The sequence below is a fragment of the Natrix helvetica genome, assembly GCF_964273705.1.
Source record: "Natrix helvetica genome assembly, chromosome: Z".
NCBI lineage: Eukaryota > Metazoa > Chordata > Lepidosauria > Squamata > Natricidae > Natrix > Natrix helvetica.
The window spans coordinates 79921585-79946618 of record NC_138554.1 but is presented as its reverse complement, the minus strand read 5'-3'; the positions used below and the strand labels follow the sequence as shown (position 1 = coordinate 79946618).

General features: G+C 44.6%; 1 protein-coding gene across 1 annotated transcript in view; it reads left to right on the top strand.

Annotated features, from left to right (window-relative positions):
* The window catches only part of STAC (SH3 and cysteine rich domain), a 195318-nt gene extending 171391 nt beyond the window's left edge, over nt 1–23927 (top strand). Inside the window, exon 11 of the mRNA XM_081933459.1 lies at nt 22057–23927. Coding sequence (XP_081789585.1) covers nt 22057–22155 — 99 coding nt within the window. The 3' untranslated portion in view covers nt 22156–23927. The remainder of the gene's footprint in view (nt 1–22056) is intronic.
* The last annotated feature ends 1107 nt before the right edge of the window (nt 23928–25034 follow it).

The window sequence follows — 25034 nt, the reverse complement described above, 5'->3', positions numbered from 1 at the left end:
TAGGGATCCAATTCTTCCAAAAAATGACAATATTACAAATTTAATGAAAATTGGCACGGGGAGGAAGCCAGCATCCCCGCCATCCCTAGCAGCTGCCAGTCCCTCGAACCAAAGATCTTTGGAGGATATGCTCCAGAGAGAAAGATCCAATTCAACTAAGGAATTGCAGATGATATTACAGACCATGCAGGAGGTAATGGCTAAAAATCACAAAGAACTTAAAAAGGATATTAGAGAAATAAGGAATGATACTGTAGAATTAAAGGAGAGAATGCAGAAGATGGACGATAAATTTGAGAAGTTCCAGGAACAGATCAATAAACACGAACAAAGAATAAATGTAATAGAAGGAAGGTTAGAAAAGGAGGATGAAAAAATGGAGCAGCTGAGTTCTAGGCTGATCCAGGCAAACAAAAAACTTGAGTTAATGGTCCTCACATTAGAATCAGGGAAAGCAGCCCAATTCCTACGGTTCCAGAACGTAAAGGAAGAAAAAGGTGAGGATTTACCAGACACGATGGCAGACCTTATGGCAAAGGCTTTGGGAATAGAAAAGGATGAGATGGCAAGTGAGATTGACGAGACATATAGTATACAAACTACCCAAAAAAGAACAACCAAGAGAAGTCCATGTAAAGTTTGTAAAAAAATCAATACGAGACGAGGTGCTGAATAGAACAAGAGACGACCCGATAATTTGCAATCAACGACAACTAACAGTCCTAAAACAGGTACCGAGGAGAATTAGAGAACTAAGGCGGCCCTATCAATTTTTAATGTCTGTCCTGAACAAATTTGAAATTAACTTCGGATGGTTGATGTCGGAGGGCATACTGGTAACCTGGAGAGATAGAAGATTCAGAATAGACACGATGGAACAAGCGGAAGATTTCTACAACAATATTGTTGGGCAGGAGGATGAGAAAGACGAAGAACAGTTGGGAGCAAGGAGGCAAGGACAGGTCACAGATAAAAAGAGAAAAGGAACCAGTGGAAACAAGAAAGGAGAAAGAAGTCGTTCTAGACGAAAAAGGGGAAGAACCAAAGGAAGTGAGGAACAAGGGCAACAAGAAGTACACGACCGAAATATACATTGCTGTATAGATTCTTGTTGGAATATAAGCTAGAGGAGGAACATGTCAAAGAAACCATGGTCGCCTGGGTGAAAAATTTCGGTTACAATGTGGAATTGGATAAGTGGGAAAAATTTTGGATACGTATTCAGAAACTAACATTGGCTATGGCGTATAAAGAAAATCTTTATAAGGTGTTCTACAGATGGCATCTCCCCCCAGCATGGCTTTCCAAAATGTTCAAAAATCTGGCCCCAAATTGTTGGAAGTGTAAAAAAACACCAGGCACTTTCTATCATATGTGGTGGACGTGCAATGAGGCAAAAAAATATTGGAAAATGATTCAATCATGGTTAGAACAAATGGTGGGAGAACAAATTATATTTAAACCAGAAACTTTTCTCCTAGGCATAATACCGGAGGGGTTTAAGAAAGATACACTTTATCTAATTATACATATACTTACTGCAGCGCGCATAACCTATGCACGGTATTGGAAAAAAGAAAATACACCATCAGAGCTAGATATAATCAGAAAAGTGTTGGCCTGTGCAGAAGCAGATAGGCTCACTCTTGAACTTAAAAATAAAGGGGAATGAGAATATTTTGAAGTATGGAATAGATTTTATAAGACAAGTTGACAAGACTGGAACAAATGTATATATTGTGATTGGACAGAAGGATAGACAATGTATTAAGTAGATTAATTGTTAATGGTTGAAACTAGCTGTATATAATGTGAATGTATGGTCACTTCGACTCCGCGGTATTGCATTGTTTTAAATGTAAAAATAATAAAAATATATTTTTTAAAAAGGAAGCTTTTGTTGAGAAAGAGGTGAAAGCTGGGCAAAAGCAAATCAGGATCTGGGATCCTTAAGGCAATACAATAGGAATAAAACAGTTGGAATTCTCTCCCAACCATCCAATGTGTATTTAGCAAATCTGCACGTGTAAAGATGTTTGTAAGGGAAAGTAATAAGAAGACTTTCTCAGGCTTGTTTCCTGAATGATGCAGTCCACATAGCTCTCCCTCCCTATCCATTCCATGAAAGGTGAGAAAGTGCCTGGTCTCTAGGCGCCAGGCTAGCAGTTTTATAAAGTGATTAATTACATGGTATACAATATATAGGAAAGGGTAGAAAGGTCTAAAGGGAGTATGGGATCCCCCTCTTCCCTTGAAGAATGGCAGATTCACTGATCTGACACATACAGCTCACAATATTCTTCTTCTTGTTGTCCCATGTCCATCATTGGACATTGGCAATCATGTTGGCAATCCTATTTTTGTCAACAGCCACATGAAAAAGTGCTGCTGAGTTTTGTCCAAACTAGTCCCTTAGGTTTTGAAGCCATAATTTCTTCTTCTTCTGCCTGGACCTTGTTTGCCTTCAATTTTTCTGTGAAGGATTAAGTAAAGTATGTCATATTTTTCTGGGTGTTGCATCACGTCCAAAATATAACTTTTGCTTTTCTATGGCTTTAATGATGTCCTTTTGCTTATCCAGGTGGCTTATCATCTCATTTGTGATTTTGTCAACCCAGCTTATATGTAACAGCCATCTGTAAATCCACATTTCAAATACTTCTAGTTTCTTCAAGTGGTTTTCTGTCAGAGATCAACTCTCCACTCTGTAGATAGAACATCAGATACAACAGATATAACATCTGACAAGCCTGATTTTCAGTCTTAGGCTTATGTCATGACTGCAGAAGACCTTTTTTATTTTGAAGAATGTGATCATGTCCCTGCTTTCGTAAATTAAAACTGAGGTACGTGATCCTTTCAACTTTTTCTAGTGGTATTCCACATTCCTTCTGAATTTATCAGTGGTAATTGTTGTTTGCTGATAACCATAGCCTTGATTTTTGAGGTGTCAAGCTTCAAGCCGTATTTTTCAGATATTTCTGAGACTGTTGATGAGGAGCTAAAGATCTTCATGCTTACTGGCAAGCAGAACTGTATCATCAGCATATCTTAAATTGTGGATCTGAACACTGGTTACTTTGAGGCCAGCATCAATGTTTACATGTGCTTCATTGAAAATTGACAGATATTAAACAACAGTGGAGACAGCCTGTCTGATCCCTCTTCGTATTTCTGCATCATCTGAGTATTTTTGGCCTAGTCTCACATTTGCTACTTGATGCCAATATAGATTCTTTATGATTTGGATGTCTTTGTCATCTAATCCCATTGTTTCAGGATTTGTAATAGTTTGTGTCTTATTTTATCAAATGCTTTTTCAAAATCAATGAAGCACATGTAAACATTGATTGGCATCTCTACAGTGCTGTACAAGAACTTGAATGCTGAATAGGGCATCTCGGGTACCAAAATTGTTTCTGAAACCAAATTACTTAAGACACTCCTCAATTTGTTGTATATTCTTGTGTGAATTATTCTCAGGAATATTTTCAGGGCATGACTCATTAAGCTTATTGTTCTATATTTGGTACACTTCTTTGCATTTATTTTTGGGGGGGATTGTCACAAAGGTTGACTTTAGCCAATCATTTGGTATCTTTCCTGTTTCATATCTTTGATTGAAGAGCTGCAATAAAAATGTCTTCCAATTTTCTTCTAGCAATTTTAAAATTTCTACAGGAAATGACCTGAATTAAACAGGTCCTGTGGCTTTTCTTGTTTTTGCTATTTTTATTGTGTGTTCAACTCTCCATATTTGGTCCAGTTGTTATACTTTTCATATCAATATCATTCCTAGTTTCCTCAAAAAGTTCTTCAATTTATTCCTTCCATCATTTTAGTTTTTCATCATCATCCAAGACTATTTCCCCCTCCTTGTCAACTAAGTTGTTGGTTTTCTTTTGGTAGACACCTGCTGCTTCATTCACTTTTTTGTATGTTGAAATTATCATGAATACATTCTGTCTCTTCTATTTCTCTGCATTTCTTTGCAAACCACTTTTCTTCTGCTAGTTGAATTTTTCTTCTAATTGTTTTTTGCAATTCTTTATATTTTTCTTTATTTTTATTTTTATAAGAGCGTCTTTCATCCATAGGATGAATAATTTCCTCCATCATCCAGTGTTGTTTCTTGTGGTATCTCTGTTCTTGTTTTGAGTTTGTTACCTTTACTATTGCATTTTTAAATTTATTCCAATTGACTTCTACATCTTCATTATTTAGGTTGTTGGTTTCTCTTAAATGAATTTCTATTTCTTCTATCTTATCTCCATGTTTAATGATGAAGTCACTGTCAATTCTTGGTTTAGGAGGATTTGGGTTTTTCATCTTTTTTAGTTTCACCTGAACTTCAGCGTAGCAGATTGTGATTGGATGGTACATTTGTGCCTGGGTATGTTTTTACTGATTTTACTGAGTTTCTAAATCTTTTGTTCATTGAAAATAGTCCATTTGGTTCCTTACTATATTATTTTGTGTATCTGCCGGTGATCTCCAAGTGAAGAGGCCTCTTTTTGGTAACTTGGAAAAAAGTATTCATCACATATTGCCTACATTCCTTGCAGAAGTCTACAAATCTATCACCTTTACCATCTCTGGTTCCTAAGCCAAAGTTTCTAACTACAGGAGCAGCACTTCCTTCTCCCACTTTTGCATTGAAGTCCCCCATGACTATTATGATATCATCACTTTTTGGGGTTTTCAGTACACTGCTTATATCTTCATAGAACTTCTCTAAATCCACATTCCAATTTGTAATTTTGGGTTTACCACGCTTCTAGCAGGCTGGGAGATTCTTACCACCCCTACCCCATTTAAACGGGTGCCCGTACTTGAGGCCATTGTTAGGTTTTACCACCATTTGCATGATTTTCCTGCAAAATATATAGTGTAGTAGTCTTCTCTTTGCTTTCTACACTGTTGTGCACAAGCTGTTCAAGTGGCTACCAGCACAGCGTGTGCTGTTCTTCTGAAGCTGTTCTGACCAATGAGTTATCTGCCTTCAGTTGGTACTGATGAGCCAGCTGCCACTCACCAAGCCCGTTTTGGTCCACGGGAGGTATTTGATTCCCTCCAACCCACCATTATAGCATAAAATAGGTAGGCCCCCCAATCCGCCACCTGGGAATGCACTCTGTGGGGGTTTCAGGCTCCCCTAAAGAGACCTCACAAATTAGCAAACAAAAATAGAAGCACAATGTAGAACAGATAACTTGGATCCGCTGCAAACACTTACAAAAAATACATCCAAGAAGCATTTCTATCCATTCTAACCCAGACCAGGAAAATAGCCGTCTTCAAGGAATTCTGGAATGTCAATAGGGTGGGAGCCACATAATTTCAAGAAGGATCTCACTCCAGAGGGCAAGCATCACAATACAGAAATGTTAATATTGCTGCCTGCCCTTTTGACTCCCCACAATTCATTTGCAATTTTGTTTCTTCCTCCCAGGCCAAAGCCCCATTCACTAATTATCTCGCTCACCCTACACATCACAATATTATGTGCAGCTAAATTTCCAATATGAAATTACACTTCTTTTTTTGATAGGAATGTTTTAAAAATCAATGGACCCTTCTCAGGCCTGCATTTGACGTAAGCTCTTAATGAGAGTTTGCATATGCTGTATAAAGCAGGAATATACAAACAGTAATATGCTTGTCATGGGAACTAAAAAAGATTTTATTCATCATGTTTTATCAACAGGATCATTGTATAATGTTATTCAGAAGGGTATTTTTTTAGCGCCCTTACTTATGCCAAGTCACTTGCCCAGAAAATGAGGCAAATTGTGTTTATAGGGCTTTGTAGCTTTGTTCCTTCAAGTTGCTTATACCTTTTGTAAAGAAGCTGAAATACAAGAGAAATGAAAATAGTATGTGGTATTTTTCTGCTTTGAGAAGGAAAATGTTATTACAATTAAAGGATACCTAGCTTATCCAAATAATGTAGTCACAAAGATCCATTCTAGACTGGATTTTCATAACAGAATATTAGGCAAGAGAAAGTATCAGATAGAAAGGATGTGAAGCTTAGAAAATAGTTTGGGGGGAAGCTATTTTCTCTGAAAGACTGACAGGGTTAAGATAGCTGATCAAGCACAATTGTAAAATCACAACTTGCATTTGTTTAATGTAATGTTTGTGTACTTAATCCTGGTAATTAGAAGGCTGATATCAATAAATACCCAGGTTTGTAAACTCTATTCCTCTAATTATGTTAATTCTCTCTTCTCCTAGCTGTGCAGTCTCATCATGCTAGCGGGAAAATCCACTATTTATCCAAGAGGGGATGAGTGGGGGATGTTGGGAATGTATGCCAAGAGTGCATAACCCCAACTATGTAATAAAATAAGCAGGCATCTATATTTCACTGTAGGGTTAGGCTTAGGGTTAGGGTTAGGGTTAAGTATGAGAAGAGTATAAAATTATTGACAATACTACTAGATTATTTGTCCTCTCAGGTCAGATGGCATTCAGCATGCTACTTAGGAAACTGTAAGTATCTTCAGGTATTAACAGTGTGTATAAAATGGGTATATTAAAACCTAAAAGTTTTTAATTACTCATGTTGACACACAAAAAGAGCAGAAAAAGAAAATTTGAAAATGCAAAGACAATAATTTAAATTTTACTAGAAATTGCATAATTCTTAGGGCAGCAGTTCTCAGTCCAGCAGTAATCATTTTACACAGATCATGTGGTATATTTTATTGATGCTTTTATTGTAAATTACTTAGAGATGAAACAAAAGAAACATTACACACATCTATTTAATAAATAAGTGTGACTATATAAATTGGAAATAAATATTTGTGTGAAAATGCCATTTGGATTCAAGTCTGAAGTGATAATTACATGGCTAGTGCATGCAAAATCCAAGTAACAGAAAAGATTTATTAACTCCTGTTGAGTTGTCATATGTACCTGACGGGTTTCCTTTAGCTTTAGGAGGAGAACAGGGGGTGAGGGTTGGGGTATAGCAGGTGTGTTCCAGTTTCAGTAAGTTTACATGAAACACAGGATAAATCCTTCTAAGGGCATTTGGCAGTTCCAATTTCACTGACATGGATTTGTTAATTTTGACAATGGGAAATGGACCCACATATTTCAGACCCAATTTCTGGGTGGTTTGCAAAAACAGTGGACAAAAATACCCTATCCCCAACTTGGTACTCTTTTGGCTTTGCCGTTTTTTGTCAGCTTGTTTTTTGTGTGCTTGGTGAGCTGCATCTAAGGCCTTGCGAGTCATTGGCCAAAACCGTTGAAGTTGATCACTCCACTTGGACAAGGACAAAATTTGCAACTTCTCTTGAGGCAATTCAGGAATGGGCACAAAGTCTTGGCCAAACACAATTTTAAAAGAGGTCATTCCGGTTCTGCTATGTATTGAATTATTGTACGCCACCTCTGCATGTGACAAAAGGTCAGCCCAATTATCCTGTTGATGATTGACATAACCTTAGTATTGTTCCAGAACCGAGTTAGTCCTCTCACAAGCCCCATTAGTCTGCTTATGGTGGGAGGAGCTTAGACCCTGGGCAGAGCTTATTAATTTCCAAAAGAGGGCGGTGAATTGGACCCCTCTGTCTGAAATAATGCATTCAGGAACTCCATGTAACCTATACACATGTAAAATAAACAATTTAGCTAGCGACTTTGCTGATGGGATCTTGGAACAAGGTGCAAAGTAGACCTGTTTGGAGAACAGATCGGTGATCACCCAAATCACGGTATTACCAAGACTTTCTGGTTGCTCAACAATAAAATCCATCAACTGCCAAAATTTGTATACCTGTCCATTTACCCTTTTCCCTATAAATCTTGAAAAACCAATAAAATTTTATTACAAAAAAAAGAGAAAAAAAAACAAATATATAAAACAATAAAATCCATCAATATTTCCTTCCACGGGACCCAAGGTCAGGCAAAACTTTGAAGGACTCCTTGGGGTTTTCCTGGTGGTCTCTTTGCAGCTGCACAAACAGAACAACTAGCTATATAGGACTCAATGTCTTTTTTCAGAAAAGCCCACCAAAACTGCCTTTTAATCAGATGCAAAGTTTTTAAAAATCCAAAATGACTCACCATTCTTGAGTTGTGGGTCCATTGAAAGACAACAGTTTTCAGGCTGGCAGGAACATACAGCTTAGCTCCTATCCAAGCCAATCCATCTTTCATGGTGCATTCATCAGAATGATCTTTGAACCAGTCATCAGATGCAAGACTTTTCATTAGGTCTATGGTCACATCTAAGTCCACTGGGCTCTGGCTCCTAGTAACCATTGGGGCAGCCAGGTTCTTAGCCAGGATGACTGGATGAACCATGTTTGGTCTGGCACTGTTGTATTGGGGAAGCCTAGACAAAGCATCAGCCATAAAGTTCTTCCCTCCTGGGATGTATTTTAGGATAACATTGAAGTGGTTGAAATGCTGTGCCCAGCGCATTTGTTTAGGTGACAGCTTATGTGGAGTCTTCAATGCTCCCAGATTTTTATGATCAGTCCATACTACAAATGGGTGTTTCGCCCCCTCCAGAAAATGTTGCCAGGTCATCAAGGCCCATCTAACTGCAAAAGCTTCCTTTTCCCATATAGCCCATCTTCTTTCTGTTTCTGTAAGCTTACGTGAGGTGTAAGTGCAAGGTTGCAATTTGCCTTCTGCATTTGTTTGGAGCAATATTGCTCCCACTGCCATGTCACTGGTATCAGCTTGAACCACAAATGGTGTTTAAAACAGGCTCAGCAGTGAAAAATTGCTTCAATTTCTCGAAAGCTGCTTGGCATTCCATAGTCCAATTCAGACGCTTACCTGGCCTAAATTTAACCTCTCCCTTTGATTTTAGGAGATTTGTAATTGGTAGTGCAATGCTTGCAAACGAGGGGATAAATTGGCGATAGAAATTTGCCCATCCCAAAAAACTTTGTAGTTGCTTGCTGGTGCGAGGAGGTGCCCATTCAGTGACAGTGACTTTTGCTGGGTCCATCTCGATACCTTTGTGGGAGATATGGTATCCCAAATAATCAATCCTCTCCTGGTGAAATTCACACTTAGACAATTTGGGATAAAGTTCAGTGGCCCAGAGTTTTTTGAGGACTGAGCGCACCAAAGTCACATGTTCCTCATGTGTTTCCGTGTAGATAAGAATGTTGTCAAGGTAAACTAACACACCCTTGTAGAGGTGCTCATGCAAAACTTCATTTATTAATTGCATGAAAACTGCTGACGCCCCCTGCAGTCCAAACGGGAGTACTCTAAACTGGAAACCTCCCAAACAGCAGTTGAAAGCAGTTTTCCACTCATCTCCCTCTTTGTTTGTTTGTTTATTGGATTTATATGCCGCTCTTCTCCCAAAGGACTCATGACGGCGTACAACATTAAAAAAAACACACATTACAAAAGTTAAAAAGGAAATTAGATAGAGTATCCAAAAATAAACAGGGCTCCTGTTGATGGCACTTTTAATTCTACTGGGATGGTCATGGGGCCCAATCGGGGACTCACTGAGTGGTGTTCATTTGAATCATTTTCACTTTCTTCTGTGGAAGAGGAGGGTTCCTTTTCCTGGCCTGGAGGAAGGACACCAGCACCTTCCTTGCCTTCCAGGGCAGTTTACAGTGTCTCCCTAGCTGCCATCCAGGTTCCTCCCCACCAGCCGGAGTCAGTGGGGCCATGTCTAGTGTAGCAGCTGGGCTCCCAGAGCCCCTCCTTTTCTGCTTTTAGTGCCTCCTCGGACATCCCCCATATATCAGGCCTTCTGTCCTGGGTTAAGGGTTTCATCCTGCTCTTCGCCTTTTGATTTAGGAGGGGGTTGTCAAAATGTTTTCTCAGGGCAGTCATAAACCCCTAGGTGTGGCCTAGATGGGAATTGATCATGGAAGGCCTGCACCAAAGCAGGTGCGTGCACGGAGGTTGCATCCTCCTAGGTAAAATCCTCCGGCCCATAGCCCTTCCATTCAATCAGGTATTGGAACCATCCTTTCAGCCATCAGGAATCCCAGATACTGGCAACTTTGTACTTGGGTAGCACCTCATTTTCACGAGGTTCTGGCTGGAGATGATCTGGTTGGTGAAGAGGACTAGCCAGCCATTCAGGAACAAGGAGAGATCAATGAAAGACCGGATGGACTCGCATTGAACATGGCAATGTCAGGCGATAGGTGACCGGATTGATGACTGCTTCAACAGGAAATGGGCCAAGATAATGGTGGTCTATCTTCTTGACTGGCTGGTCTGACAGAAGGTGTCTAGTGGACAGTTACACTTGATCCCCCACCGTCAATGCCGGTGTCGTGTGCCAAGACCTGTCCGTGACTCTCTTATAATCCTCCTTGGTTTTATCCAGATATCGTCGCATCACTTTATGGACCGCCTATAGTTCTGACAGGAAGTCCTTAGCTGCGGGGACTGGTGAGTTGATTGGTGTGAGAGGAAAGAACTGAGGATGATACCCTACATTGGCCAAGAAGGGCGTCGTTTGCATGGATGTGTGCTGTGAGCTATTGAACGCAAACTCTGCCACTGCCAGTTAGTCCGCCCAATCATTTTGCTACTGGTTCACAAAACAGCACAGGTACTGCTCCAAGGTCCCAATCACTTTCTCCATTCCTCTGTCAGTTTCTGGATGGTGCGCCGAGGACAAGAAGATTTATACATCCAAGGCCTTCATCAGCCCTTTCCAAAACTGGGCTGTAAATTGCGCTCCCCTGTCTGACACGACCCTGTCAGGTAGGCTGTGCAACCTGGAAACATGCGGGTGATGGCGTGGGATAATCCCTGTCATGGGATAAAATGCACCATCTTCATCAGCATGTCTACCACTACGAACACCGTGGTAAATCCAGAAGATGGAGGTGTCCGTCAAGAAGTTCATAGAAATGGCCCCCAGGGTCTCTTCGGTGTTGGCAATGGCTGGAGCAGCCTTGGGGGGGGGGGCTCCTATCGCTGACTTGGCCTGCCGACACCATACACAAGATGTGATGTAAGATTGCATTTCATGTCATAATCGGGGCCACCAGAAAGTATAGGAGACCAGGTTCAAAGTCTTCAAGAGGCCAAAGTGCCCCACCGCAGGATTATCATGGCTCTGGGATAGAATAAGTCCCTGAAGTGGCCCCACTGGCACATAGAGTGTCTCAGTACTGCAGGAGTTCATCGGTGAATGTCCATGGGGAGGCAGGCCCCACCTCTGCTTTCCATTGTTCCACCCAATCATCATGCCGCTGCGCTTCCCATATCTGAGGCCATAACTCCACAGGCTGCTGAACTGCAGAGAAGGACTCTACAGGTAAAACTGTCCGGATGGGATCTGGTCTTTGGTACAAGAATACTCAGGTTCCACGAGAGTGCATCTGCCCTTTGGTTGTGCACACTGGGATGTATGTCACATGGAAATTGAACTGTGCAAAGAAGAGGGACCACTGAATCTGGTGCTGGTTCAATTTTTGTGCGGTCTTCCAAAATTCCAAATTTCTATGGTCCATCCAGACTTCAATTTGATGTCCGGCCCCCTCTAAATGATGCCTCCAGGCCTCAAATGCCACCTTAATGGTTAGTAACTCCTTCTCCCAAATGGTATAGTTACGCTTGGAAGAATTGAGTTTGTGCAAATAATAAGCACAAGGGAAGAGGGTACCGCCGGAGGCATGAGCCTGAAGTAATACTGCTCCAACAGCGATATCTGATGCATCCACCTCCAGTACAAATGGACTGTGGGAGTCAGGATGCTTCAAGATGGGCTCTTTCATGAAGGCCTGCTTCAAGTCCTGGAACACTTGTTGCTCAGGGGCACTCCAGTGAAATGGAACTTTCTTCTGAAGGAGCCGAGTGAGGGGTGCAGTCAGGGAAGCAAAGCCGAGGATAAAGATCCGATAATAGTTGGCAAACCCGAGAAATCACTGGACATCCTTCACTCGCCAAGGAGGGTGCCAACTACTCAAAGACTCTACCTTGCAATGCCTTCAGGAGAGATACAATCCCCCAGGAACTCGATGGTGGACTGCCAAAACTGGCACTTCTCCAGTTTCGCATACAAGCAATTCTCATGGAGCCATTGTAGGACCAGGCATAGATGCTGGCGATAACTCTCCTGGGAGGACGAGTAAATTAGAATGTAGATAAATAATGACAAACTGGTCCAAAAGGTCCCTGAAGATGTCATTCATAAAATGTTGGAAGACGGCAGGGGCACTGGTCAGCCCAAAAGGCATGACCGTATACTCAAAATTCCTGTACCTGGTGCCAAATGCTGTCTTCCATTCATCCCTGGACCGGATCCGGCAGGATTATAGGCTCCATGCAGATCCAACTTTGTGAAAACAGTAGTCTCTCTGAGCTGCTCCAACAGTTCAGGAGTAAGGGGCAGAAGATATCAATTGCTCACCATGATAGAATTATGTTTACGGTAGTCACAACATTGTCTCAAATCTCCAGTCTTCTTTTTGACCAACAGGACAACACAGTTTGATGGGTGGTAAAGATGAGGGTTGAATAAAACTGTGAGCTAGGTTTTTGTCCAAAAAGATCCGTAATGTGGCTAACTCCGGATCTGACATTGAATACAAATTACCCATGGGGAACGGTGCGTCCAAAATCAAATCGATTGGGCAATCATATGGCCGGTGCAGTGGCAATTGGCCTGCTTCTCATTCACTGAACTCATCTGCAAAATCTGCTATGTTGGAAGGAAAGGACACCCCATGTGAACTCAGCAACTGGCCTGCACAGACTTGACTGGTGTGGTCCACACATTGCAAGGCTGGAAAAGTGACAATGTTCTGGGACCAGTAGATCTGTGGATCATGCACCCACAGCCAAGCCAAGCCCAAGACCATGGGGAAATGCAGGCCAGAGGTAATGTAGAACTGGATGGCTTCCTCATGAGCCCCGATGACCAGGTGCAAGGATTGCACGGCAGCCTTGGTAGGCCCAGACAGAAGCACCCAGCCATCAATGGTCTCCACAAGCATAGGAGGATCTACTGGAGACAGAGAGCCTGCATACTTGGTCGCAAATGCCTGATCCATGATGTTTGTTGTAGCCCCAGAGTAGACCAGAGCATGCGCCAGAATCCCCTGTGGACTACTGGACAGGACTATTTATAATGCCAGGATCAGGTGTCGGGGAGGCCTACAAGTCACTGTCTCTGAGCATGGCTCAGAATTGGTGTGCGCCCAACCCAAGGTCTCCCTTAGATTGGGCTTAGGGGCCTTTCCTGACAAAACGTTCTGGGGCTGGGATGTAGGTCCAGTAACTGACGCCCCTCGTCTCTTCTTGGAGCAAAAGGTTGTCATGTGCCCAGGTTCCCCACAATAAAACACAACCCCCTTGAGCGCCATCTGTTTTTCCCCATTATCGACAAGCGGGGTTTGGCTGCACCTAATTCCATGGGCTCCTCCCATGGAGTTGGAGTCTCACGCATGGCCGGAACCACCCTATTCTCCTGGGATGTGCGGCAACTTCCCTGCCTCTGCACCTGAGCATCAATCCGGAGACACAGATGGACCAGTGTGTTGAAATTTGGTGGCCTATCCACATGCACCAGCTCATCCTGCAATTCTTCCAACAACCCATCCTGAAATGTGTCCATGAGGGCTGCCTCATTCCAAGCCAAATCCTGGCTAAGCAGCCTAAACTCACTGATGTATTCCAGCCTCCATCAGTAACCAAGAAAGAAACCACTCAACTCCATTTTTCAGAATTAAGAGTACTTTTACTGGTTATGAGTAGATAGCAGCTAGGCAAAGCAAGATCTGAGGCAAAAACGTGTGTAATCATAGATATCTGTTCTGACCCCCCTTCCTCCGTTGCCCACATAGCACACACACTCCGGAACAGTACAAGGGAACAAGGTTTATTACACCAACAGACAAGAGGTTTTGTGGCAGCAAGCCACCAAGACAGAACTCACAAAGACAGAACACACAAAAGCAGCAATCCAGCTTGCCAGGATCCCAGACTAGAGTTGCTGTCCAAAGTCCTTTGTTGATTGCTACGCAGAGCCTGTCCAGAGTCAACCCTTTTATAACCTAAAAAGGGCGTCTCCCAACAGCACCTGAGAGCTCTTTACTGCCTATAATTACGCCCACGCTCCTTGCGTTTGTGGGCGCGCCGGAAACGGGCATCTCGAAACGCCCTACTAAGTCCTGAGTCACTATCCTCTCCGCTGCTCCAAGGCAGGGCATCGGGAGTCCTCCTCCTCTCGCTCTCACCGCTGCTCCATGCCTCTGGCGCCACCCGGTGGCCGACCAGACTCTCGGATTCCTGCTCAGCCTCCGAATCCTGTCCAGGATCGCACATCTCTGGAGCTGACTCGTATGGAGTATCACTCTCGGAGTCTGGTGACAGCGGCACCGGCTGGGCCACAACACTATCCCTCACCGCAGGGCCCTTCCCCCGGGCCTGACGCTCGGGATGCGGTCGAGAGGGAAATTGTCCATGATAGGCCCGCACCAAAGCTGGAGCATGCACAGCCGTCGCATCGGTCCAGGACCCCCCGTCCGAGTCCTCGTCCGCCCAGTCGACCAAATACTGGAACCGACCCTTGAGCCATCTCGAGTCACGGATCCGGGTCACTCTGTGCGATGGCCGTGCGTGCACCTCAGGCGATGACGGCAGGGGTGAAGAGGGACGTCGGAGAGGACAATCCGACCGCTCAGGGATCAGGAGCGAGCGATGGAACACCGGGTGTACTCGCATCGAGCGCGGGAGGGTCAGGCGATAGGCCACCGGATTGATAACGGCCTCCACAGGGAACGGCCCCAGATACCGGTGGTCCAACTTCCTCGTAGGCCGGTGGGACGGAAGATGCCGCGTGGACAACCACACGCGATCACCCACGGCCAATTCAGGCACCGCACGGCGAGACCTGTCCGCCACCCGCTTGTAATCCTCCTTCGCCTGATTCAAGTAGCGGCGCACCATCTGGTGAACCGCCTGAAGCTCAGAGAGGAAATCCTGCGCTGCGGGGACCGGAGAGTCCACGGGGGTGAGAGGGAAAAAACGAGGGTGGTACCCGACGTTCGCCATGAAAGGCGTCGTCCGTGTGGAGGAGTGCTGCGAGTTGTTGAACGCAAACTCCGCCACGGCGAGGTACTCCGCCCAATTGTTCTGCTGCTGGTTCACGAAGCAGCGCAGATATTGTTCCAGAATCCCAATCACCTTCTCCGTCCCTCCATCGGTTTCGGGATGGTGCGCCGAGGACAGACAAACTTGAACGTCAAGAGCAGCCATCAGCCCTTTCCAGAACTGGGCCGTGAATTGTGTACCACGATCGGAGACGACCCGGTCAGGTAGGCCGTGCAGCCGGAACACGTGCTGGATGAACATGCGGGCGGTGGCGCGGGCTGTCGGCAATCTCTGGCAGGGGATGAAATGCGCCATCTTGGTGAGCATGTCCACCACCACTAGGACCGTAGTGAAACCGGACGACGGAGGCAGTTCCGTCAAGAAGTCCATGGACACGGCTCCCCAGGGTCTGTCCGGGGTCGGCAATAGCTGTAGCAAGCCTGGAGGAGCTCCCGTCGCTGATTTGGCCTGTCGACACTGCACGCATGACGTGACGTACGTCTGCACGTCGTGTCGCAGGCGAGGCCACCAAAACGTACGGGAAACCAGGTGCAAAGTTTTGAACAGGCCAAAGTGTCCCGCTGCCGGAGTGTCATGACATTGGGAGAGAACCAATCCACGGAGCGGTCCTGCAGGCACGTAGAGCCGATCCCGATACCTCAAAAGGTCCTCGTCAAAGGTCCACGGGGATGTCGGCCCTACCTTTGCCCGCCGTTGTTCCACCCACTCGTCGTTTCGCTGCGCATTCCGTATCAACGACCATAAATCCACGGGTTCCTGGATTGCAGCGAAGGACTCGACGGGTAGGACCGTCCGGGGGGGCAGTGAGTCAGCAGGGTCTGAGTACTCCGGCTTTCTAGACAGGGCATCCGCCCTCTGGTTCAAGGCACTGGGGATATACGTGACCTTGAAGTGGAACCGGGCAAAAAACAGAGACCACCGGATCTGGCGCTGATTGAGCTTCCGCGCTGTTGTCAAAAACTCCAGATTCCGATGGTCTGTCCGGACTTTGACCTGATGCCTGGCCCCCTCCAGGTGATGTCGCCAGGCTTCGAACGCCGCCTTGATAGCCAGCAACTCCTTCTCCCAGATGGTATAATTGCGCTCAGAAGGATTGAGTTTCCGAGAGTAATAGGCGCAAGGGAAAAGGGTGCCATCAGGGGTGTGAGCCTGCAATAACACCTCCCCCACCGCGATGTCGGACGCATCCGCCTCGACTACAAAGGGGCGATGGGGATCAGGGTGTTTCAAGATTGGCTCCTTTGTAAAAGCGCGCTTCAAGGCCACGAACGCTTGTTGTTCCGTGGACCCCCAGTGAAACGGCACTTTCTTTTGCAGGAGCCGAGTGAGGGGCGCGGTCAAGAAAGCAAAGCCGGGGATGAAGGACCAGTAGTAGTTGGCAAACCCGAGGAGTCTCTGAACGTCTTTCATCCGTCGAGGAGATTGCCAACTTCGTAATGCCTCCACCTTGCCTGGCTCCATCGCAATTCCTTCAGGGGAAATACGGTGCCCCAGGAACTCGATGGTGGTCTGCCAGAACTGACACTTCTCCAGCTTGGCAAACAAGCGATGCTTTCGAAGGCGCTGCAAGACCTGACGCAAATGCTGTTGATGATCCTTCCGAGATGTAGAGTAGATCAAGATGTCGTCCAGGTAGATGACGACAAACTGATCCAAAAGGTCCTGAAAGATATCGTTCATAAAATGTTGGAAGACAGCTGGGGCATTGGTCAACCCGAACGGCATGACCGTATACTCAAAATGTCCGTATCGGGTGCCAAAAGCTGTCTTCCATTCGTCCCCCGCCCTGACTCGAACCAGATTGTAAGCTCCACGTAAGTCCAGTTTTGTAAACACCACGGCCTCCCGGAGCCGCTCCAACAACTCGGGAATCAGAGGCAATGGGTAGCGATTACGGATCGTGATGGCGTTCAAGCGCCGGTAATCGCAACAAAGTCTTAGATCCCCGGTCTTCTTTTTGACGAACAAAACCGGGGCAGACAAGGGCGAAGACGAAGGCCGGATAAAACCCCGGGCCAGGTTCTTGTCAAGGAAGTCCCGCAATGCGGCCAACTCCGGTTCAGACATGGAGTATAGGCGGCCCGTCGGGAGTTTCGCATCAGGTACCAGGTCAATGGGACAGTCGTAAGGCCGGTGCGGTGGCAGTTGATCCGCCTCCTGCTCGCTAAACACGTCCGCGAACTCCGCTAAATCCGGCGGCACTGTCACCTCGGCCGAACTGGGCACCTGAGCCGTGCAAACATGACGGGTATGGTCCAAGCATTGCAAGGACGGGAACGAGATGCGGTTCTGCGACCAGTGGATCTGGGGATCGTGCGCCCGCAGCCAAGCCAAGCCCAACACCACGGGGAAATGCAGACCTGAAGCCACGTAAAATTGAATGGCCTCCTCATGCTCCCCGAGGATCAGGCACAAAGGCTGCGTGGCGTTCTTGATGGGCCCAGACAGAAGCACCCGGCCGTCAATGGTCTCCACTCGCATCGGAGGGTCTACCGGGCACAGAGGGACGTGATATTTCGTGACAAACGCTGCATCCATAAAATTCGTGGTAGCCTAACCCTAACCCTAACCCTGGAAGTCATCCAGCAGGGGGCTCGGCTGAGTCAGCAAAGGCGTAGCCCACCGTGCTGCTGTGCCTGAGAGCAAGCTTATCACAAAGCCCACCTTCGTCTGGTCGGTGGGAAAGTCCTCCGCTCTCAAGGCAATGAACAACCGGCATTGGCCCAGGAACGCCGGGAAAAGTTTCGGACTGCCATCAAACTTATCCGGCATGGCCACTGGGCATTTCCTTCATTGCTGCTGGGGGGGTGGGGGGTTGGCAGGAGCAGACAGCTGTGCAACTTGCGCTGTTAGCAAGGCAAGTTGCTGTGCGAAGAGAGCATTCTCCGCCTGAAGTTGCTCCATCATAGCTGAATGGAGATACGTTTGGGGTAGCAATCAATCTGTTCTGACCCCCCTTCCTCCGTTGCCCACACAGCACACACACTCCGGAACAGTACAAGGGAACAAGGTTTATTACACCAACAGACAAGAGGTTTTGTGGCAGCAAGCCACCAAGACAGAACTCACAAAGACAGAACACACAAAAGCAGCAATCCAGCTTGCCAGGATCCCAGACTAGAGTTGCTGTCCAAAGTCCTTTGTTGATTGCTACGCAGAGCCTGTCCAGAGTCAACCCTTTTATAACCTAAAAAGGGCGTCTCCCAACAGCACCTGAGAGCTCTTTACTGCCTATAATTACGCCCACGCTCCTTGCGTTTGTGGGCGCGCCGGAAACGGGCATCTCGAAACGCCCTACTAAGTCCTGAGTCACTATCCTCTCCGCTGCTCCAAGGCAGGGCATCGGGAGTCCTCCTCCTCTCGCTCTCACCGCTGCTGCATGCCTCTGACGCCACCTGGTGGCTGACCAGACTCTCGGATTCCTGCTCAGCCTCCGAATCCTGTCCAGGATCGCACATCTCTGGAGCTGACTCGTATGGAGTATCACTCTCGGAGTCTGGTGACAGCGGCACCGGCTGGGCCACAACAGATATCAATATGTGACCCAACTCCCTCCCCCTAGTAACCTCATCACCCAGTCCAATCTGCACACCTCATAGGTGTCATGTGGGCTGCATCTTCAAAACCCATCATCAGGTTGGTATGCTGGACGGTTGGCCTTAGTGGCAATTCCACTATCTGCAACATGCGCAGTAGATGGTGAGAAAAACACTCCCTTCTTCATTCACTCCTGTGCTGAAGCTCCCCATTTCAATGGCAGCTGAAAGCAAGCAGCAAAGCAGAGGCTGACACCGTCCCTGCTTCAGAGTCTTCAGATGTCGGGTAGCCATCTCCGTCTTAATGGGGTTGTCATACATTAACCTGAGGTGGTCACAGAACCCCCTGAAGTCATCCAGCAAAGGCCTAGCCTGGACCAGCAGTGGGATAGCCCAACAAACTGCGGAGCCAGAGAGAAGGGTAATCATAAACCCCACTTTATCTCGGTCAGTGGGGAAATCCTCTGCTGTCAAGCTGATAAACAGCTGGCATTGTCCCCAAAAAGCTGGAAACATGGCTTGGTTTCCATCGAATTTATCAAGCACTGCAACCGGGCATTTTTTCTGAGGCAGTGGTGGAGCAGTTTGAACTTGGAGCTGAGCCACCTGGACAGCCAGCACAGCTATCTGTTGTGTGAGCTGCGTGTTTTCTGCATGAAGCTGCTCCATTTTAAATTATATTTAAATCTGTTTTAGAGGGCAGGAAACAAACTGTTCTGTACAATATATACGGACGCAGACTTGGCTGTCTGCCACAACTAAGGAGTGAGATAAGCAACCCCTTGGTTGGGAGTCCAGACAGCTATCTCTATGAAACAAGGCTTGAACTCATGAAATTCTCCCACTCTTTCTCTATGGCTGGATCAGTAAATTGTTGTTTCCTGCAAAATTCCCCTCCCGTCGCCCCACCTATAAACTCTCTGGGAGGGGCCAATATTCCTATTTCTTCTGTGACCCTTTTTCCAAAGTTGCTCCCTCCTCCTCACAGTCCTACGCATATGTACGTCAGGGACAGCCTCCCTCTGTTCTTCCTCACTGCTCCCTGACTCAGACGCCACCTGGTGGCCAACAAGCCTCTCTAATCCCTGCTCTGACTCCGAACACCCCCCAGTCTTCCTCAGCCTCCAGGGCAGTCCCATAGTGTTCATCGCTGTCAGATTCCACCAATAGCTCAGCTGGCTGCTGTTGAGCCACAACACTAGGCTCGAAATTCTTAGTTTGGATAACAAAACTGCATTGCTTGTAGTCAGACCTATGTTGCATACAAAATTATACATTAGTAATGCTTTACTTGTAAATGACTTCTTTTGTTGTAATTGCAATAGTACGTATGCAAACAACCTTTTAAAACTTAATGTATATTGTTCTAAACTTGACTGTAAAAATATGATTTCTGTAATAGAGATGTCAAAGTCTGGAATGCTCTATCTGATCCAGTTGTCTCAGCTACAAATTTTCATAGTTTCAGTTGCAAATTTACTTCCATGGATCTTACTTCATATTTAAATGGTCAGGAGAGGGGGCATGTATAAGTGCATTAATATGCCTATTATCACATTCATTGAATTTTTCTTTTATTCTTCTCATTTTTGTTTGACAAATTTAAAAATAAATAAATAAATGTTCTTCACAATTGCAGAATTGTATGAGGTGTTAGGGATGTGGCTTTAATTTTTACCCGCATATAAAATGGTCATGTCCAGCTGAAATTATAGTGTTTATTCATAACTCATGTTTGGGATCATAGCAGTGGTGGGTTTCAAATTTTTTTGGAACCTATTCTGTGGGTGTGGCCTACTTTGTGGGAGTGGCTTGCTGGCCATGTGACTGGGTAGGAGTGGCTTGCCGGCCAAGTTCAGAGAACACCAAAGGACCCCAAAGTCCTCTCCCTCCTTATCTTTTTCCTTTTTGTCCTACGACTTCTCCTCCTCCTCCTTTCCCCACAACCCCACTCCCTTCTAGCAGTGATGATACCTAGTTTGGTAATGAAATGTCTGTAAGAATACCACCAAGCTCAGAAAGCAGCAAGGATCCCACTATCCCCACCTCCTCTTTCTCCCTTTCATTCTCCTTTTTGTCCTTTCAACTCCTTCCCCCCCACCCCCTTCTAGCACTTCACCAGCTCAGGTGTGACCAAAGAAGTTTCTCTTCTCAGAAATGTCTTCAGTGGAGCGGTGGCAGCCTGGCAGGCTGAGCCTGCGTCCCTTTCAGGAGCTCCACTGAGGAAACTTCTCTGGTCACACCCGAGCTGGTGGAGCGCCGGCAAGCGCCGTCCCGTCGCCAGGGAGACAGTGAGTGAGGTGAATCACGTGGTTGCTTAGATCACACTGACACAGCCCGACTGGAGAAGTTTCTCTTCTCAGAAATGTCTTCTTGGGCTGCGCCCGTGTGATCTGAGCAACCACGCAATTCACCTCACTCACTGTCTCCCTGGCGACGGGACGGCGCTTGCCTGCGCTCCACCAGCTCGGGCGCGACCGGAGAAGTTTCCTCAGTGGAGCTCCTGAAAGGGATGCAGGCTGCCACCGCTCCACTGAAGACATTTCTGAGAAGAGAAACTTCTCTGGTCGTGCCCAAGCTGGTGGAGCGCAGGTAAGCGCCGTCCCGTGACAGGGGTGAGGCAGGAACTTACTTCTGGGTTCATTGACCAACCGGATCGCGCGATCCGGTGCGATCCGGCAGAAACCCACCACTGGCTCATAGGAACATAAGATTAAACTAATACATAAGCCATCAAAGGCAATATTATTCCCCTAACTCTTGAGAAAAAGTTAACAGTGATCTCAAGTCACCAAGAAGAATCCAGTGCTTTAATTAGACATATGAATTCCATAGAGTTAAAGTTGAACAAACTATATATAATTTTACAGGTAAGATTGCAACTAATTAAAATTGTATGTTTAGAATTTCTCTGAACCATCATTTCAATTAGTTTTATTATGCAACTCTTAGCAAACATCTCAGCCACAGTAAAGTGCTTGTTCTTAATAGCTTTTATCAAAGAAATGGTTTATTGTCACAAAGAAATATGATTGATAATAAATATGATGAATAAATAAAGTGTATAGCCCACAGGTGTTAAACTCATGGCGTCATGTTGCCGTCATGTGATGCTTCACAATGTATTTTTCAATTCATGGAGTTGGGATGGGCGGGACTGCACGTGATGCATCCGGCCTGTGGGCTGCCAATTTGACAACCTTGGATAGGACAAACAGTTATATTTAGAAAGCAGTAGTTTCCATCTTCATACCCTTTGCAAACATCAAAGAAATCTAAAAGAGGGCTGCAAAGTTGGGTAGCCTGGTTCAACTCAGTGTATTTACAGCTCGTTGTCTCCTCTACTATATGCAGCAGCTATTTGCGGTCCATAATAATAGTAGTGTATGAGTGTGAGACATGTTTAACTGTTCTCTTCATTGTTTATCTTCAGATCTGCATAACTTCAGAAAAGGAACATGACGGATTTATTAAAGTATGCAGTGGGAAAAAAAGGGGCTTTGTCCCGGTAGATGTCTTAGAACACATCTGAAATTTGCCTGCTCAGCAACTGCAATACAGTAGCGAAGCTTTGCCAGGAATATCTGCTTGCTTCATTTTGCACTGTATCTACCCAAACAAACTGTCTTGGAGATGACTAGGGGAATCAGGAGACAACTACAAAGACCAACTGCATTTAGTTGCGGAGTTCCATTATCGGCTGAGGAGGCCTTCCCTTTTTTAAAAAAAATTAAAAGGCAGTTTAAGTGAAACATGTAGACATCAATTTGGGAAACATGCTGCTCTGCAGGTTTCTTTTAGATAGGTTAAATTGGTCAGCATGTATATCTAAAAACGTGCAGGTCACAGATGTAAATTCTGATTATGCAACTGATGAATAACATTTTCCCCAGTGAGGCCAATTAGATGTTGTTGCCAAAATAATATTTTAAAATATTATGTGTGTGTACATGGATGGGAACATTTGAGGGTAAATGCATACACATACAACATTGGCTTGTTTCTGTGGGTAGTCAGTTCCCTTTAGAATGAAAAATGCATATATCCACAAATGAAAAATATATGGGCTGAAAGAAAAAATAAATTAACACATTGAAAAATGAGCACACATTCAAACAGCAAAGTTTGACAATTCACCTGAAAGCAAGAATCAGCTATAAGCCAACACAAAATCAGGTGTGTATAAAAACTTCTATTAAGTCTAACAGAAATAGCACTGCTTTGGGATAACAGCCTCTGACAGAAGTCAAAATTTTGGTCATTTCACATTTTGTTTTGACACCCAATATAAACAACATCGTTTTGATTCCAGTTGAATCAGTTTGGAGTCAGCTTTTCCTTTCTTTTTTATACAAGTGGATGAGAGATTGTCCTTGAGGCTAAATAAAATCTATTTGCCTAGGACTTAAGGAGAATCCAGTGTGATCACTCTTGAGAAGTTGTAAGCCCCTTGTTAATTTATGATTTCCTTGTTTGATTTTAAAATGAACTAGAATCTTTTGAAACCTATGCTAACCATGTGCTAGGATACACTTTTACATTTTAGAGAGATAAGAGTAACAGTTAACACTGTTACTCCTATGTAAGAGTAACAGTTAACACTGACCTGAGATTCATATGATCCAAAAGAAAATTACAGCTTGGTTTGTGATTCAATATTTGAGTTGATGTGCATTTGCTATCAGAGAAGATGCCTTTGCAATTTTCAACTCTGTTCTTAGCATTGATCAGAATTGCTATGATTAGCATTGACTCTGAAGATACATCTGGAACCATGGTGTGAACATCATTAATGCTTCAGAGATTTTATCATTTATTCATTTGAAAAGCCCATTTTCCAGATTGTAGAATGATATTACATGGTACTGATAGCCATTCAATTTTCTTATACTTGTTCATGTAAATAAAGCCACCCCAAAGGCAAAATTGTAATAAATGATATACCAGAAACATTTATTACATTACATTACATTTTTTGAAAAGGGAAGCCAGACAGTTTTCCAGTTGCTAAACATTTGCCTTTGTAGCAGTACAGAAGAAACACTATTAACCTAACCTGCTTTATATCATTGGTTTCAAACGACATTGTATTTTAGTATGCAAAGACCTGATAATGCAATCATTTGTACATGCTATTGTTTATTTCAATGCAATATATTGTCATTCTGCCCTATTTTAACTCTGTTCAATTTCTCTTTCATTCCTGCCTCATAGGATAAATATTAATATTAGTTTCAATTTACAATGACCTTTAATTATTGTCATTTCTTTTGATACCAAGCAATAAATGATTTTTAAAAGACATTTGGGTTGTTTTATATTGATTCATGTTTCTGTTACAAGCAAATGACTTTCATCTTTTTCCCTACCACCATTGATGGTGAAATTAGAAATACATGTGCACATACACACATCTTTTGCTATGGTGGATCAAAGGGTTTAATATCCACACAGTATTCATCTTTAATGTTGGACACTGTTTTAAGCCACTCATGAATCAACTTTTTGTTAAATGTTCCTCATATTTAGACATTGCATTCAAGTATTGTATTTTTTGGAGAATAAGACGCACCAAGATTTTGAAGAGGCAAATTAAGAAAAAAGTTTTTGCACTCTGCAGACCTCCCAAAAATGGCAGTTTTTCATGAAAACAGACCCGGGTTTTTTTTCCCCACAAAAAGGACATGAATAGCCTTTAGGAGGCTTGTAGACTGCTCCTGGTGGGGGGGGGGGCAAAATGAGCAAAAATGGCCCATTTTCCGCAAAAACGAGTCTGTTTTTTGTAAAAAAAAAAAGGGGGGGGGGCATGCATAGCCTTTAGGAGGCTTATAGAGTGCTCCTGGAGGCTGGGGGGGGGACAAACTTGAGCAAGAAACAGCCTTCCCAGCCCCCAGGAGCACTCTGAAAGCCTCCTAAAGGCTATGCACGGCCATTTTGATGAAGGGTGCGGGGTTTCAGGGGGCAAAAAATGCTGTATTCATTGTATAAGTGCACACAGATTTTCAGCCTCTTTTTTGAGGGCAAAAGGTGTGTCTTATACTCCGAAAAATATGGTACATCTTAATGTTTCTATTCAACCATGTCTTGGTTATTATTACTTGGTATACCTGTGGACCGGAAAATAGATGCATTAGGATCATAACTAATACTTCACTGTCCTCAAGACAATATCAACTAGGTAGACAGAACTTCTTCAGGATACCTGGCCCTAATCTGGCCCTTCAGGTCTCCCAAAAGGATGCCCATTTCCACCAAGTTCAAGTCCACCCTTCCTGCTGGTTCTTCTTCTTTTTTCTTTTCTTTGACCTTTCTCAGCACTATGGACTTTTTAAGAGAACTGGTGTTTGCATAATGTGTTCAAAATTAATGTGTCCAAAATTAGGAGACAGATGGTAGCCCATTAAATAACCA